We start from the raw sequence: 18,004 nt of genomic DNA, 5'->3' as shown, positions 1-18,004 counted from the left end.
TACAGGAAGGGTAAAGGGGACACTGTCAAAGGGAATAATGGAATGTGCTCTCTGCCGTGTGGCTCTCCTCCATCCACGCACCTTGCAGGCAGACGCTCCCCTCCCCGCCGCCTCCTTGGCTATTCATGCAGTATCAACAACAGGAGGTGGCAAACTAGGGTTTGGAGAAAGCCTTGCAGCTCATTTCCATTCTGTGCTTTGCTCTCTGAACCAGGCTGGCCGGCACGGCAGCAAACCGTGTTTCTGCCCCAGGAAGTACCGAAGGCGATGGCCAGCGAGATCTGCTCGTACAGACCTACAGCCGCTCGTTCTTCCGGAGGCCTCCTCGCCCAAGGCAGGACAGTTTCGGGAGGGACTGATGGCGACTGACCAAACCTCCCTGCCCTGAAGCCAGCAAGGTGAGCGGGTTGACAGTGTCCCCTTTGTATGCGTAGACAGATACAGTCAATCGGGGACCCTCATGCGCAGGGAGGGGCGGGGGGGCACTCACTCTGATGCTTCCCTTTGAAACAACAAAAACCAAACAGACGGACAGACAGACAAACAGCCAGCAATATTACAGAAGAGCGGTGCACGCCCGGGCGCGCCCCCAAGCGCACCTCAGTGCCGGGAGAGCACAGCCCTCCCCCACACGCACACACCACGCTACCACCAAGACGCTCCATTTCAGCCAGTGTTGGAGGTCAATCCTTCCTCTCGATACGTAGGCTTTTTTTTTCTCTTAAAATCTGTATATAATATATATATTTATATTCTGTATATATATATATTTATATATATATATTTATATATCCTATTTACACGTATTGCACACCGTCCTCTGGCCTCCTGCATTTCCTGCCTGTTAGTGGAAACGTTTCCGTTTCTCCTCTGGATCTGACCCGAAGTCCCGGGACCCGATGCCATTCTGAAGATTTATTAGTGAATCCTTCATCTGCAAGACAAGAAATTTCTCGGCTGTGATGCTACCCTAGAGGTGAGAGCCCTTCGGGATTTCCTTCCCCACTCGTGCCTCCTCTTTCTGTGTGAAGTACCGACACCACAATCATCGGGATTCGGGAGCCGGGAGCCGTGTGTCGGGGCTGGGATGTACAAATGGGGACCGAGAAGACGGGAGCCCGTCAGAGGCCGTTCTCCCAGATAACAGGGAAGTGGGGAGCAGAATGAGGTAGGGGGTGAGCAGCGCTCTCCACCGGGGCGAGGGGCTTTCATTTATGAGCTCCGTTCTAAGCAGCCCAGCGTACAAGCGGCTCTTTAGGCGGCAGACACCGACACCCCCCCCCCCGTGTGGTGCTATTACGGGCCTGCACAGAGCGCGTCCCTTCATCCGTGCAAGCGCTGTATGAATCCAGGGCTGGGGTTCAACAAGTCGGCTCTCCAAACCACAGCGCCAGAGGCTAGCTCTAAGAGGTGCTAATACGAGGCTTTTGGCCCTGCAGAATTCTCCCCCTGATGCGCACGGACCCTTGTGAGGTGACGGAGAAGCTGCGGTCTCCTGCGAATGGCCCTTGGGCCCTGCTGCTCACCACTCCATCGGGAGACAGGAGCGGAGGTGCCACACCTGATGGACTATTGCGGGACGGGGTACGGCTGCAGGAGTGCGAGCGGGCGGCTGGGCGGACGGAGAGCCCCTCCAGTCACAGCGCTAACTGGCCGTGCGGTCTCACCTGGTCTAGAAGCATCACCGAGGACTTGATGATCTCACGCCATTTTTGTAGCTCTGAGTCATGATACTTCTGTTGAGATTCTAGTAACTGGGCCCATTCTGTCTGAGACTGGGGTAACCTGTCGGGCAGAATACGAGCAAGAGTGAACCTAGGGAATCTGAAGGCAAGGGGGAGGCACATAGACCGTGTCCGTTCCTGTCAGTCAGCCGTGGAAGGGCCAGGTTTTCCTGAGCAAATGTGCATTCCTATGTGCTTAGTGTTTTCCTGCACTGGGTACCAGCGTGACTCTGTTAACCGCGGTAAGGAACGACTGCACTCAACAGCAGAGGTGTGCCTTTTGCAGTGCGCCGTGGCGCGGGCGGGGAAGGTGAGGACACAAGGCAGGGGCCGGCCCTGCGGATGGGGAACCCACGGCTGTGCCGGTTCTGTGTGTTGCTTCCTCCAGCCGTGCCTGTACCGGAGGCAAGGCCTTCTCCAGGCCGGGAACAGCGGCGGGCGCCGCCGCCATCACCCCGCCCTCAGGCGCGCAGCTGCCGGCCCTCAGGGCGCTGATGGGAGGATCCTCGGGACTGGCTGCTCACAGCTGCCACTCAGGGCCACGTGACGGCGCTCGCGCCGCGCCAGTGGCTGGCCCGCCGGGGAGGCGGGGCCGGGGCGAGCACAACCCCCGGCCGAGGCGAGCGACGGCAGGAGCGCAGCGACGGCGAGCGGAGTCGAGGGCAGTTAGCGCGGCAGTTGGCGTCGGCAGGGCGCGGCAAGCGGCACCCCACTCTGCCCGTCCGCTGAGCGAGCAGCAATCACTAACAAACACGAGGAGGTACCCACTGTACCCTGGGAGGAGGGATTCAGCTGGGTAAGATTTCTAAGGTAGCTTTAGCTGTTGTCTTAGAAGTCCAGGGCTATGCTGCTTAGTAAGCAGCAGGAGGAAAGACTTTGAGCTGTGTTAGAAACCAGCAGAGGACAAAGTAGGAAAGTCTTTCAGCTGTGTCAGATAGGGTAATATTTCTAAGGTAGCTTTAGCTGTCTTTTAGAAAACGCCTTACAAGTTCAGGGCTCTGCTGCTTAGGAAGTAGCAGAGCCCAAGACAAAGTGGGAAAGATCTTCAGCTGTTTGTGAGAAACCAGCAGAGCCCAAATTAGGAAAGTCTTTTAGCTATGTCAGAAGCCATAAGATAAGGCAAGATCTCTAAGGTAGCTTTTTAGCTGTCTTTCTTACAAAATATCTTACATGTTCAGGGCTCTGCTGCTTAGGAAAAAGCAGAGCCCAAGACAAAGTGGGAAAGACTTTCAGCTGTGTTTGTTAGAAACCAGCAGAGCCCAAAGAGGAGGTAAGCAGAGGACAAAGTAGGAAAGTCTTTTAGCTATGTCAGAAACCATAAGATAGGGTAAGATTTCTAAGATGGCTTTGGCTGTCTTAGAAAGTAACAGAGCCCAGAGAAGGAAATGTTACGTTAGAAACTTACCAGACAGCGTTTTAGGTATCTTAGAAATTTGGGGCCCTGCTAGTTACTTCCTAGGCAGCAGAGCCCTACCTCTCCGGAGAAACGGGCAGAGTGGGGTGCCGCTTGCCGCGCCCTGCCGACGCCAACTGCCGCGCTAACTGCCCTCGACTCCGCTCGCCGTCGCTGCGCTCCTGCCGTCGCTCGCCTCGGCCGGGGGTTGTGCTCGCCCCGGCCCCGCCTCCCCGGCGGGCCAGCCACTGGCGCGGCGCGAGCGCCGTCACGTGGCCCTGAGTGGCAGCTGTGAGCAGCCAGTCCCGAGGATCCTCCCATCAGCGCCCTGAGGGCCGGCAGCTGCCCCCGGACCTGGAGATAAACCACAGCGCTGTTAATCCATCGGGCGTGACAGTAACACACAGACACCCCCCCAATAAAGAAATGAACCTGCTCCCCAGTAACCCTGGTCTCTAATAAAGAACACCCCGCTACCACTCCCGTCTGCTCTCCTTGTCTGAGGGGAGAGGCTACACGTGTGACGTTGGTACGCACAGTCTGGGGAACTGCTGGCTGTCCTGGCCCACGGAGAACTTAACTCTCAGTACAGCCCGACACGGAAAAAAATGGCTCCGGGGCCCCACAGTGAATGTTCCTGAGCACAGCCGGCCTGTGACCCAGCCCATGGGTCCAGTCTGCTCCCACAGCAGCCGCAGTTCCAAGTTACCTGTGCGGGGGGGGGTAGAGCCACCCCTATAATCCCAGTACCTGCCCACTGCAGGCTGCTCATAAGGCCTGTGCTTAAACTCTACGTTGTAGTGGACCCCAGTAAATACAAAAAGTACCTAAGGAAGATAACACTGCCAAAACTCACTTAACATATTATCCATGGGAAAGCACCAGGGCTGTTATTACAGGGAAAATAATAATTCCCTTCCCTAATGAGGAAAAATGAGAAAGCCCGTAACATGAGACCAATCCTGCAGAGAAGTCAACACAACAGTACCCGTGGCTATGGACACTTAGCAAGGGAACAACTGTGACTGCACACAAGTACAGCCAGAAAGGGGACAAAAACACCTGAGCAAAGCCATCTCGGGATGTTCTCAACCTCTGGAAACAGAGACAAGACTATTCTGGAGGGAGAGCCAGCACTTAGTACATAAAGCTAGCATTCACCTAAAAATGCCAGAAGCAATTCACCCCACAAAATGGCTGGCTGTCTGTCACTAGAAAGGAACAACTATGGGACAGCAGGTCACCACTGTAAATGCCATCTACAAAATGTGCTCTGGAGCGCACCCTGGGACATGCAAGACTGGCAGCTCCCGAGACAAAGATGGGCGAGTCTATACAATATCAATATATATTAATCATATATATGTGTTCAGTCTATGTAAGGCTGATCCCAGCGATAAATTCAGTCTGGCTGGAGGCTGTCAGCATGCTTCCTGCAAAAGGAACTAGGGAAATGCTGCCGTGCGGCCCAGAGCTCTACACATCTCAGCACACACCAAGTGGGCACTACGCTGAAATCGGCTGTCCAAAAAGCCCCGGACAAGGTTCCGCACTACCAGTTATTAAAGAAACTAAGTCAATCTGCAATCCCACTTCACTGCTCCTCCTCTAGTACTGCCAGGGAACCCTGAGGTTGTTCAGACATGTCCTGTGTCCTCCTAGTGATCCCCCACTTCCTCCCACGCTCTAACAACTCGCTAACGTCTGGACCCACACCTTTTGAAACACTTGCTGTGTATCACAGGCCCAAGTTCGTTCTAAGACACTGCTTTTCATACAGAGGGAAGTAAGTTTAGCCATCAAAGGAGGGGAAGTGACAATCTTGGCCCAAAATTGCAAAATATTTATTCATAGAGCATCCTCTGTTAGGTGGGATGCTGGGAAGAAGCAGGGGTTGCCTTAACTTGCTGTCTTCTGCTGCAGCTGTGCAGCAGATTCAGATCTGGGAACGCTGATGGCCCCACAGCTTCAGCTAGCTACCCGCTTCATCTGTGTTACACAAACAGGAAGCGATCTACAAGGGAGCTCAGAGCTTTGGCGTTCTGGGAAAGCCTCTGAAATCCACAGGGAACATGCAAGAAGAGGCAAAGACAAAGCAGTGTGACAGTACCTTTCCTGTAGCCGCAAGCCCTGCCATGCTGTGAGCGTCTGCGTAGTATATTCCAACATCCAGAGTTTGTAGAACAGCATCATATTGAGAATGACCAGCAGCACCAGACTGGAAACACAGAAAACAGCCCATTTACTAGGAGCACTTTGTAGCCCACTGCTTGCCAACCAGATCTGGGAAAACGCCCAAGGCTTTAAGAAGGTGTCTGGGCCCCAGGCCCACCCTGTATGAGAGTGGGCATTTAACCTGGGTAAGGGCCAGGTGATCAGAACCCAAAACTCCACCTCGTCAGAGAAATGTGTGAGCAAGGAGGATGGACAGACAGAAAGACAGGGAGGACGGATCAGACGGAGCAGGCTGGATGAGTGGATGGGCTGAATGCAGAGAAAGGGAGGGAAATGTAAAGAGATAAAAAAAAGAGAGAGACAGTACCTGAAACAGATCCTAATGGGAGCAGGGAAGAGAAAAGACGGAGTAGCTGCAGGTTAGAAACGGACTGACACAGACCAGGAGAAACCGGGCTGAGTGGAGAAGGCTCATAGACAGCGCAGAAGATATATGGGGGGAGGCGGGAAGAAAGGAGCAGCGGGAAGAGGGGCAGGAAAGAAGGACAGACGAGTAACCCTGTGCCTGCAACTAATGGTGACGCCCACTTGGCAAAAGAGGGGCTGTGCGTGGCTCCTGCGGAGCGGCCCGAAGCGTAACCGTAAGTGCATCCTGCAGCCCGCACGCATCCAGCCTCACCCGCCCCCACCGCCGGCCCGCGCTTTGCCCAGGCGCTGCACCGCTCCTCTCGACCCCCCACCGCCGCCCATGGCATTGGGACGTGCTGGTGCCCGCCTCTGGGGGTGCAGCCCTGCGGCTGGAAGAGCGGCCCGCTGCCACCCGGTCCGGCCAGGCAGACGGCAGCTGGCCAGAAGAGAATTCTGAAAACATTACGGAGGGCTCTGTGACCACCAAGCTCACTGGTAGGCTGTCAGGAGAGACTAACATAAAGCTTTTGTGCTTTCCTACCCAAAGTTTTAATTGCACCTCGCCCGTCTGGACGCAGAAGATAGCACGAGGCTATCCCCTCATCATTCCGTTTTACTTTATTCTTAACATACTGACACTACCTTACTTGTCGCTGCAGCCACTAGCTGGGTTGCTGCTGCAAACCCCTGCCGTCTTTATCCCCACTGGGAAAAGGAAACGCAGAAAGGAGCTCAATTTGAACAGTAACCTCGGTCTACAAATCTCAGCTTCCTTCCACCTCGCTAAAAGGCGGGCAGAGCTTAAGAAAAGCACAAGCCCAAGCTCCGCGGTTCCTCCGGGGTTAGCAGTACGCTTCCGATCCCCCAAACGATGGAAAACCCCACCATGTCTCGATTGCTCCTTTAGACTGTACCGCTTCACAACCGCTGCAGCACTAACACAGGAAAGATACCACCAACCCAAGAGGCAGAGAAACGGGAAACACGCCTGGGTTTAAGCATAAAGACTGGGCCGTGGGGATACCCAGCTCGCTTGGAGCACACATCCAGCCAAGTCCAAGACTAGCAATCGCAAAAGGTGGTGGCAGAAAAGGGACCCGAACCAAGCACAGTTCTTGCTGCTGAGCTAGTCAAATCATGCCAGTCTCTCTTGCTTCATGATTTTCTACCCTTATTTTGCAGCAATCATCTCAAAATGGTCCCGCTTCTTTCTGAGATCTCATCAAAATCTCCTCTCACGACCAGACCCAAATACGTTTTGCCAGACCAGAGGAAACTAACAGACTCCTCGCCTACCCCGAGCCCTGCTGCGATGGCACAGCAACTCCCAGAGAGCTTTGCAGGGTCACCTTTCATGATGACAGCTAGTCTGTTGGCAGATTACACTGAATGACTTAGTTTAAATTTTAAAAACCCCACAGTTTCTAGATGTCATTGAAAATCTCTAAACCGAGTTCCTGAAATAAAAAAGACTCTTTCTGCTTGTGGGATTTCTTCTAAGTATTGACTCCCCTCTCCTTGCACAGCTGTCCCTCGCCCTGCCTGCCACTATCGATGCTGCCTGTGTCCCACACAGTACAGCTGACCTGCATTTAGGACTCCCAGAAACATGCAGGTCTGTGAAGCCCGTGTTTGAACAAGGTCAAAACTAAGCGGGAAAAGTAGACACTTTGATAACATAAGATCCAGAACCTACAGAGCCAGATCAGGGGCCAGCCAAGTGCTGGCAAAAGCTGGGATCAAGCCAGACAGAACAGCTGATGGGGCATTTGGGGGGAATTTATATTCATTCTTTTCTGCCTGTCATTGCTTTTCTCTCCCCTGTGCTGCTCTGTTGGGGACCAGAGAGGAATACAACAGAGGAAAAACTGGCACAGGGGAGCACAGAACGGCAGAAACATGAAAAGACCAAAGTTGTTAAAGGTTGAGTGTGAAGGAAAGCAAAAAAATCACTTACACAAAACTGATGACAAGGAGCAGCTTGGAGACACTCTGCAGGTGGAAGCCGCTGGGGCTCTCCTCAGGAATGTGCCGTGTCTGAGTGGAACCTGAGGAGACAGATGCGTTTAGGCTAGGAAATGCTGTCCGACGGGGAGGGCAAGCCTTGTCCCTCTACCCACCCCTCCATCTCACTCAAACAATCCTCATACAGCCTCCCTGCCCCGGAAAGCCCTGGCCCCTCTTCCCCTTAACCCTCCGCGAGCAAAGCTCCAGTTTTTCTCCCGAGCTACCCAGCTCCCCGTCCCCAGGCGCGAGGGGTCAGCACTTCCCTACCTGCCACGTGCTTGATTCGATGGGCCACCTCCTCGTCCGTGGGGGTGGTGACGGGACTCAGCACCTCCTCCAAGTGTGGCACCCGCAGGTGGGCATGGGCCCGTTTCCTCCGGCGCACAGTCGATTGCTTGCTCACTTTCTCTTTGGGGGATTGTCTGTGGACCTCAGCCAGGTACGTGCTCTCCGTTTTGGTCAGTTCACTCTCTGCAGACAACAAGGGAAAGCATTTAATAGACGTGGCACTGGCCTTGCAGGGATAAAGACTTAAGCCCACTGAGGGCACAGCTGTTGGGCCAAAGAAGGTGGCAGGGTCCAGGAGCCCCATGGCAGAGGACACACTACACCTCCCTTACACCTCCTGCCAAACTCTGGCCCCAGACTGCCTGCGCTCCTGCCAGAGAGCAGGATTTGATGACCTGATGAATTCCAGCGGGTGCTACCAACGCCGTGGCAATAACGTTGTCCTGCCCCTTTCATAAGCCACCCCGAGGTCCGACCCGCAGCGGGCGGGCAGCCGCCATCACGCCGCCCGCCTGCAGGGAGCGTGAACTGCGGAACGTGCCGCTAGTTGTGGGTCATTGCCGAAGCTCCAGTCATTACCACGCTTACCCAAATGACGGAAATAATCTTCTAGGCCGCTCCAAAAATTCTTCTCAATGAAGGATTTCACCAGCCCCCAAGGCTGTTTCCTGTATCGTAACTCTGTGGAAACCCTGTGTGAAGAAAGGAAAGCCGTTCTCCCCGTTTGCTTCCTGGAGGCAATGTCGATTCGTAATCCTTTGTCAACGTAAATACGAGCAACAATCATGCACATTGTTATTTCTGCAATGGTCTCAGCCCTTCGTGTTTCTCGAGGAGAAGCACTGCGTGAGAAGTCCTTCCAAAGGCAGCGGCAGGAAGGCCTCAAGAGAGCCTCCGCCAGGAAGACCCCCGAGACCTTGGGCCACGCGGCAGGCAGACATCTAGATTACTTATCGAAGTCAAACACGAAAGCCTGTAGCTTTGCCTGGTACCAAATTCCTCTGCTTGTCCCCCCCGAGGCGTGTCTCACGAGGCACAGTCCCTGGAAGCATGTCCTGTTGCTTATCACACGTAGCTGATCGCGTGTGACAACCGGCCCTGCAAACCACTGCTTCCGAAGATGGGGCAAGAAAAGTCTGTAAATCCTCTCCCTGACCCAGCTGTAACTCCTCTGCATCAGGTCTATTGTTTGCTCAATGCCACCACTGTAGGCAGCTGCCCCCTGCGGTAACTCTTTGTGAGAGCAGTGTTCTGGCAACAGGACAAGGAACTAAGGGTACGTTCTCCCCAACCCCTTCCAACACACCGAACAGCAGAACTCCCACCCAAAAGTGACTTCTGGTCATCGGTAAAGCGCTTTATCCCACGAGAAGTGTACCTGAGTCGGCTTTTGTTTCTGGCAACACGCGTCAACGTGTAGCGGTTAATGGTGTAGAAATAATCATGGTAGGGGACGTCGTGAGTTAGCACCTCTGCATCTATGACATAGCACTCGCTTTCTTGGCTGGCTTTGTACATTGTCTGCATAAAAGACAGCATGCAAGGCAACTATTAGTCTGGTTAGAACACGGCTTCGATAGGTTGGCACCTTCGCCAGCACTTCACAGAGACAGCTCTACCACAAGTAGGAGACCACACCCACGCCCAAGCCCCGTCTCTGCAGTTTTCCTGTGAACAGCTCACCTTCAAGGGAAGGCATACTCGAGGAAACCAAGTGTTTCACTCAGACGTTTCCCAAGGGCATAGTTCAAAAGGGGCATTCAGTTCCAGCAGCTCCACCTCCAGCATTTTGTATCAGAGATGTAGTTACGTACACTGCCACGTGAGGACCAGTTCTTTGGGACCTTTGCAAGTGTCACCTCCTATGAAACTGATGTCTGGCTTGTCAGGGAGCAACCTGATCTAAAATCTGAGGTGGCCCTGCTTTGAGCAGAGGTCCTTTCTAAGGAATTACTTATTCTAAGGAATTTACCATAAATTATTGTGCGCTTCTAAACACCATAAAAGCATGTCAATTACTTCTTTTAAGCGCTTCTGATCTGCTTCTTTCTCTGCCCCAGAACAAATCTCACAAAGGGGACAGACACAGTTAACTGCAGATCCACATGCAAAAGTATGGCTTTTCTTACAGACTATGTCCACTTACCTCTGCTGCAGCAAGGACCCAGCAAAGTGTGCCTCAGTGGTTGACCCCAAACGTCCCTGCTTGCCTGAAAGCGTACCGTTCCCTCTGCCCATCACTTTGCTCCCCCCTTTTCTTTATCTTCCCTGCACACAGCCTTTGCTTCTGAACAGCACGCTTCACCCCATCCTTACAAGCTACACCTTGCCGCTGGGATCCTCCTCTCCCTGAAACGTAATGCTCTGACACCCCATCTTTTCTTGGCTCCCTCTTCGTACTCCCTCAAGCTAACTCAGTATTTACCTTTGGCCACTTGAACATGCATCTAGACAGAGAGGGAGGTTTTTCCTCCCCCTCTGGCTGCAGCCCCTACGAGATACAGCTAGCCCGGCTCTTCCCAGTGCACTGCAGACGCTGCCCTGTCCTACCTTTTTACACAGGTCATCTAATTGTCCTCACCAGTAATAAAAAAGCCTGGACGTCTCTATGTAGAGCTGTGAGACGGACTGGCCAGACAGCATCTGACTTGCCCTGCACATGCATAACACCTGCTGGACCGACCGCAGCTCAACAACCACCAGTACAGGCGACACACACAGTTGTTAGAATGCGCCCTCTTGTCTGCAAGCTCGTCTGCTTTTGCTGGAAAACCTGCGGTCCTTTCCTTGCAATGCAATCCAGAGCGAGTGTAAGATTAGCTATTCACAGTTGCGGTGATCCCAGGTAGCAAGTTAATACAAGAAAAATGTGTCAAGGAAAACGGATAGGGAGAATGAAAACATGCAAAGCAGCGTGCCCAAGGTGAGAAAATCAATCACAGATCCGTTTCTACAAAGCGTTACACCCCTGCTCCCCTTTCACATACCTGTGTCTCGGTGACAGTGGCAGTTTTGGGGGCCAGAGGGTTGGTGAGGGTAATGGTATACAAGATCACTCTGGTCTGATTGCCATTTTCTTCCTTCTTCCAGGGATGAAAGATTATATCTGAGGGGACAAAACAAAACTTTGTTCAAGTAACTGGAGAGGGATGTCCGGTCAGTTCCCTAGGGAAAGGCATAACCACATAACCAAGCTCAGGACAGTATTTCCTTCCCCTTGGAAAGCTTGGCTGCAGAAGCACTAGAGCTCAACTGAGTGTGAAAGAAAGGTCTCCTGTACTGAATGTGAGTATCTTCCCCTCTTCCAAGCGCAGGGAAAGGGGGAGAGGCTGGGGACATACTTCCCTCAGCAAACCTACAGTTACAGGGAAAGGAGCACTACAGCATGCCAAGGGACGCTCTCTTTGCATCACCGACTGCACGGCCCGTGCCAGTGTCTGGTGTGGAGCCAGAAGAGCTTTTCCCTCACACTGTTAAGCCTTGAACACAGGATCAGGCCTGATGTTAAAAAACAAAAGTCTGCTTCTTCCATAAACCTAGATCCAGCTCTTAGAAAATAAAACTAGGTAGCCAAACAAGGCTTGTTCTACCTGCCTCTGATCGCTGCCAGTACAGACTACAGCTGTCCCAAGATCTGCTCAGAGCACTACCCGATCCCTCTATCACCAGGCAAAGTCACGCCTCCAAAGCATGTGCCGAGACCTTCCTTCTGTACAGGCCTCTGCCCCTTGCAGGGAACACAGCCGCCGCCAGGGACCAGGCTTTGCCGCCAGCGGCTTACCAGAGAACCGGCGCTGTTCCATGAAGTCCCTCTGGAACTGGGAGTCCGTGAAAAGCAAGTCGTACAGTTTGTCCACGCTGAAGTTGAACACTTCGTTCACATACTGACGGCCGTTCAGATCCTCGTAAAAGGCTTGGACTTCCCCTGTGGGGAAGAAGACCCGCAAGCCCCAGCCATGATCCTCTGTGCCAACAACAGAGGCTGTGCCTTCACAGTACCAGGACCTTAGTATTTCACTTTGTCAAGAACAAACCCAAAGGAAGTACCTCTAACCCTTTTCCTCCACTGATCCCAGAACAACCGCTGCAACGTCAGAAGGGGTAATTAACTACACCGGTTATTTTAGAGACATCCTTCCAAATAGCCCAACTCACGCGCCTTCTGCAGCCCAGGCTGGGGATTCTTTGCATCTCCTGAACTCCAGAAAAGGAATTCAGCATTTCTGCTCCAGTCCATGACCGGAAAGGACGGGAGAAGGCTGAAAACAACACCAACGGAATGGCCCTTCCCCACATACCTTCATCATGGGTCTCTGACGAGTCACTGAGCTCAGTGGGAATGTCTTCGTTGTCATTGAAGTCTAGGGAAGGGGAGTTCACTGGGCCAATGATCTCTATCTTCTCCCCCATGATATTTGCAATGCCAAGGTCTTTTTCCACAGGACTCTCCGCCACTGCCTCCTCCTCTTCTGGTAGCACTCCATCAAACTGCAGCAAGGAGAAAGCCTAATGAGGGCAAGATCAGAGCACCTAGAAATCGGGGTTCTGAAAACTTTACATCGGTGGGCCAATTTTCATACCTTGGAACATTTGGCCTCGACACGTCTGGAAATGAAATAATAGAGAGAGGAGGAGGGCTACCGTACGGTGTCTGTGAAACACGTGGACACATCAGATCACCCCCTCTCAAAGAACCACAGACAGTTCAAGCTTGGGACATACACAAGGCTTTTTGTTTCTTCAGACAAGCACACAAACAATACTGGTTTTGCTCCTGAACAAGCCCTATTCAGGTAGGAAAATCTGAGGTTACACCTAAACAAGGTCTGCTCTGCCGTAACACTACGAGGGCACGCACTGTTTCCTAGGGAATAACTGAAGGCAGAGAAGAAATGATAACCCTTTTATCTCCAATGCTCCGTTTCTTTTCATCTGAAAGTACAGAAAGGCAAACGCACTTGCTGCTGACAGTACCGGTTTACTGACTTTTAGGACAGGCACGCCTGGCCCACTTTTTCTTGGCCAAATGCTACGCTCACAGGTATCCCTGACTCGAGGACTGAGGTGAGCTGCGGCGGAAGAGGAGCGGCAGGGTCAACGGTCACCTCGTGCATTCAAGGACCACCAGCTGGATCCCAGAGAAAAGGATTACTGCTCCCACTGCAGCGGAGGAAGAACCCTTACCGAGGCTGGCGCTTCACTGCTTCCCGTAGATGTCAACGTGCTGGCAGTGACAGATTTCTTTGGCAGCTGAGGGCTGGCTTCTGGCTTGGCCTCCATGCTGCTTTTTGAGGAGCTGTCGTTGACTTCATTCTCTTCCACGGGGATTTCTTCACAGTAGCTGAGACGCCACAGAGAACACAGGTTTTTATGTTTACCCCTCTCAGTACAGCTACAACTGGACACACAGAGCAAGTAAGAATACTTCTATGAAGTTTCCAGTCTGACGGGAAGCAGAAATGGCTCAGTGCAGGGAAGTTCAAGCCCAAACTTTTGACATGTTTATACACAGACTGACTGACGAGCATCAGCGCTCTCTAACCCTGTAACACGCTGACTGGCCTTGCGACCGGGGTGCCTGGGCATTTACAAAATTGCTCATCTAGCTCGGCAAGTACAGAGGCAGGGCGTTTCCGACCCTACCGACTTCCAAGAGGAAATGGTACGCTTTCAGCTTTTTAGATGTTACACGCGTAAGCGCAAACATCTGGCCAGAACCCAGAATCTCTCACCAGGGACAAGCGGCAGTTTGAGGTGTGCAATATTTCAGGACTCCTGCTCTCTCCTAGGGCCATCTTTTCTTCATCACAGGCTGATTTTACTTGTCCTCACTCACCCCATTGTGTTGAAGTCATCATCAGGAGGCACGTAGTCTTCGTCATCACTCGTCAGACCCAGCTCGTTCCCGTAGCACTGGTGGACAAAGTGCCAGAGCTCCTTTGGACAGAGAGGCTAAAAGAGGAACAGAGAGCAGCATACATTTTCACCTGAGAATACTAAAATACAACGAATCTTTGGAACTACCTTGACAGGACTATTACATTCCTTGCCCTTACAGAAGAAGTGAGAGATTCTGACACAGCCCCCGATGGGAGGGCGAGAGCCTTCCAACAGGCTCACCTCTTCTGCATTCCAGCGATGCTACAAGGTGGACTGCGCGCCAGTGGTGGGCTGGCCCAGCTCCACGCTGGCCGAGGGCTGCGGGCGTTCGTATGCTCGAACGGCCAGGCCAAGCTGCCTTAGAGAGTGCCCCCACCAAGCAATAGGAGGCCCTTTCACTGGCCTTCACCGTCAGCCCAGGTTGTGCCCTAAAATCTGACTCTGTTATCTTTCCATGCCACAATCTCATGTTACTTAAGACTATCAGAAAGCCAAGATGAGGCTACGCCCAGAGCAGCAGACAAAATGAGATCTCCTGCTACTAAAATGCCAGGCAGGTACCACTGTAAGCAGTAAACCTGCATTTCCCTCCACATGTTTTCCCCTTCTCTTCTGCTGGGCCTGTGTTTAATGTCTCCTACTGTATCAAACCCCAAGGCCTTATGAGGTTTTTTCCCCTCCAAGTTTGTATAAATTAAAGCTGCCTACAGAATTATAGCTGCAGGGAAAATGATTTAAAACAGCAACAAAGAAAAACATTTCCCGTTGCAGTTTAAAATCAAAACCAGTTTGTCTCACCAGGTGCTATTGTGAAAAGCTGGTATATACTTCCAATTAAAAAGAGAAAATGAATCACCAAGACCGTTCACAAAAGCCCAGCTTTTTAGGGATGCAGGTCAGCTGATCTCCATACGACTGCATTCTGAGGTTCTTAAGAAACGGGGCAGGAGAACTTGTGATTTAAATACATGGTACAGGGATGAAAGGAGATGGGGCTTTACCCATGAGATATTTATGACCAATGACAGAGATTTCTTGGTAATGAGGGAAAACAAATCTAGTGAACTTTTTCTGAGCTGCTGTCTTGAACTTCTTCCCATAGTTACTGCATGGGATAAGGCAGGAAATTTTTAATCTAGCTCCTGCAAGTAGCAATCAAAAAGCACGGGGAAAAACCTCTAATGAGAAACTTTTATCCAGAAAAACGTCTAACACTGTTTCACCTTCCTTCCCACAAGCCCTCTAACTCACATGTCTTATCAGGAAAAATGGACTAGGTTCTTTCTCCCTCTCTCCTGCCAGGCATGGATCCTACACTTGGAAAAAGAGCTCTGGAAGCGTTTCCTGTCTTTATCACTCCACACCTCAGTTCCCATTTGCTTTGACTTTGAAACCAAGGGCACCGAATGTTGTTAAGAACTTCAAAAGGCTGATCAAATTACAGCATACGGCAGCAGCACGGCACAAGCTGCCCAAAGCAAAGCGATCCTTTCGCATACTAAATACTACTCCAATTTTCAGGACAGGGTATTCTGGGTGCTGGATTACTTCAGCCTTCCAGTATGGTATGCACTCAAGCCAGAATATCTCAAAACGCTGGTAGCACTGTAACGTCAGTTCACGAGTCTTACGCCCGCAGTGAGGCCAGAAATACTCAATGGACTGTGAAACAGATACTCAGATCAAACATAGGATGGATGGATGGAGCCTCTGGTATAGCAGGTGCACATCCCTGCTTCATTTTAAAATCCAACCCACTGAGCCCTTTTAGCCAGCGCACCCCGCACCCACCGTTGTTCTCCTTCGGTTTTGGGACGCCCTGACCACGTGCTCTTTTTCTGTCCTGTCCCGAGCTCTACGCCTCTGAAGCAGACTTACTAAGAGCTTTGCCCATGTGGTGAGCTATTTCTGTGGCGTTTTGAACTGCTTTCTTCTGGGCTGTTTCACTTGAATTATGTACCTCAAAAAACCTCCTTCCTGAGACACAGGCTTCCACACCTCAGCAGAGGCAAAGTGCGTGCAAGACGTGTCCGTACGCAGAATTCCATGCACAAAGAGAGAATTGCACCTGCAGGTAGGTACCTGCTCTGCCTGAACACATGTGCTTACTGTCCTATGTCTTTTTATGCATATACATTAGCCACAGGTATTATGCTTCTGCATATATTCATCACCTCCCTTTCATCCCACCCCAGCAACACTGAGGTGCTGGTCTCTGTACCTTGTCAAGGAGAGCATTCTGCCAGAGTCTGAACATCATCATGTACGTCCTGTCTCGAGCCCCAAAGGAAGTAAAAAAGTGCTGAATGGAAAGAGATGGAGAGACAAATCAGTTCAGAAAAGGCCCAAAAAAAGGGGAGGAGAAGAGACAAGCCTGTCTGGATCACTTTCCAGCTATAGCTCACAGCAGGGCTGAGCAAGCCATACAGCACAGCTGCTCCATTCGCGGGCACAGACGGAAGCTCGCGGAGGCCTCACGAAGAGAGGCTGAGTGTCTCTCACCCAAGGGAGCGAGTCTGAGCACAGAAACAGTTCCCTTAGCAATGTGCTACTATATCACCCGGACCTTCTACCTAGTCCCACACCCCACGTAGGAGCTACGTGCATTCCGACCTCAGCCCAAGGTCTGCAGAAGCTCTGCACCCAGCCCTCTTCCCTTGGTGCTTCCTCCCAGGCCCCAGGTAGCACAAGCAGTCGGTTTGGAAAAATCCCCCAACGCACTTCTATTGCCCTGCCCCTGCCAGCCATCAGGGGTGGCCCCAGAGGCGGAGGCTCCAAGGATGTACCTTTTCAGTGTCAGTGCAAACTTGGATGGCATTAGGAATGAGCCGTGCTGTTTTTTCCTTGGTCATCGAGCAGATATCCTTCAAGCGGACTGTCAGCTACAGTCAGAGCCATGCAGAAAGGGGAAGGCAGAAAAAGAACACAGAAAGAGAGACACTGATGAGAAAGACAATGGAAAGAGGGCTTTCAAAGCAACGTCAGCAAATATGCTGACATAAAACACATGCTCGATGCGGCAGCCTGACAGCCTTACCAGTGTCTCCCAACGGAAGATGTTGCTGTAAAAGCAGATCCAGTTTTCAGAGAGGTAGAGGCGGCCCTGCAGGAGAATGTCTCTTTGTAGCGCACATGAGTAATCTGTGGGTGGACAACAGACGATATTTTAGGAATACCAAAACCAAGACAGCCTGAAGCTGAGGACAAGCAGCACCATCAAGAGAAGAAGTTACTCAACACGATCCTGCAGAAAGTCAAAGGCAGAGCCAGAAGGAACTGAGCCACAGCTGCTGCTCTGTCCAGTAGGTTATGATTCCTCCCAAGGGCACGTCACAGACAACCTCTCTTACTGACTGATAATCTTGCTTTATTAGCTGGGCATTCTGTAGCTTCCTATGTGCTATTTCCAGATTTTAACCTGTCTTTCCCTTTTCACTTTCTAGAGCCATCGTTCATTTCTCTCCCAGTTTAAGCATCCTAAACAATTTCTATTCCTCTGCTAGGACGTGCATCTTTCAACAGTACGAGACATGGTATGAGCTCACCAGTTACATAAGATAAAAGAACAGATGCAGTGCACTAGGCAGTCACTAATCAGCTGCACGGCCAAAGCCTAAATGGACACGGGAAGGGCAGTCATGTGTAAGTAGGGAGCATCGAGGGAAGTTCAGCGGTACGCACGTTGAGACATGCCACCCTGACCAAATGAGGTAAGAGCTCAAACACTAACACACTGTCAGGCTTGGGGGAGCACTGTGGAGGAAAACAGGCTCCTCAAATCACGAGGGAAATGAGCCGTAAGTGATACGTATCAGCACTGCCCTCCCTGAAGCAAACCCAATGAAACCCATTAGAAATGGTGAGGAGGGGTTCCAACTGTGCCCAAGAAAGAGACGATGGGCTTGTTCCTTGGTGACAATCTCCTCGAAGAACAAAAAAGCTGCATGCACGTGTGGTGGATTTCCTCCCCAAACCACGGGCCAGCACGACAGAGCACTGCACCAAGGGGCAGACCTTACCTACAATGAGGCGCTCCGTGTCAGGAAGCTGTTTGAAGAGTTTCCTGAAATCTTCATTCCGTTGTTTGTACGTTGGACTCAACACCTGCAAATAACAGAGCGCCTGTTAA

At 51.8% G+C, this 18,004-nt stretch overlaps 1 protein-coding gene across 7 annotated transcripts in view; it reads right to left on the bottom strand.

Annotated features, from left to right (window-relative positions):
* Positions 1-844: 844 nt before the first annotated feature.
* GRAMD1B (GRAM domain containing 1B) overlaps positions 845-18,004 on the bottom strand; it is a 97,718-nt gene continuing 80,558 nt past the window's right edge. For 3 of the 7 annotated variants that reach the window (XM_086477004.1, XM_086477005.1, XM_086477006.1), the window contains 16 exons: positions 17,895-17,979; positions 16,913-17,016; positions 16,662-16,757; positions 16,097-16,177; positions 13,832-13,947; positions 13,180-13,336; positions 12,294-12,483; positions 11,777-11,920; positions 10,983-11,101; positions 9,374-9,516; positions 8,584-8,687; positions 7,975-8,178; positions 7,658-7,748; positions 5,228-5,335; positions 1,668-1,785; positions 845-934 (listed from right to left, as the gene is read on the bottom strand). In XM_086477004.1, the coding sequence (XP_086333130.1) occupies positions 845-934; positions 1,668-1,785; positions 5,228-5,335; positions 7,658-7,748; positions 7,975-8,178; positions 8,584-8,687; positions 9,374-9,516; positions 10,983-11,101; positions 11,777-11,920; positions 12,294-12,483; positions 13,180-13,336; positions 13,832-13,947; positions 16,097-16,177; positions 16,662-16,757; positions 16,913-17,016; positions 17,895-17,979 (1,950 nt within the window). Of the gene's footprint in view, positions 935-1,667; positions 1,786-5,227; positions 5,336-5,659; positions 5,672-7,657; positions 7,749-7,974; positions 8,179-8,583; positions 8,688-9,373; positions 9,517-10,982; positions 11,102-11,776; positions 11,921-12,293; positions 12,484-13,179; positions 13,394-13,831; positions 13,948-16,096; positions 16,178-16,661; positions 16,758-16,912; positions 17,017-17,894; positions 17,998-18,004 lie in introns of all 7 variants that reach the window. The other 4 variants (XM_086477009.1, XM_086477007.1, XM_086477003.1 and 1 more) reach the window with 3 other exon arrangements.

Source organism: Leptosomus discolor, chromosome 22 (genome assembly GCF_034619465.1).
Source record: "Leptosomus discolor isolate bLepDis1 chromosome 22, bLepDis1.hap2, whole genome shotgun sequence".
NCBI lineage: Eukaryota > Metazoa > Chordata > Aves > Leptosomiformes > Leptosomidae > Leptosomus > Leptosomus discolor.
Note: the sequence above shows the minus strand (reverse complement) of the source record. Positions and strands in the feature narration are given on the sequence as shown.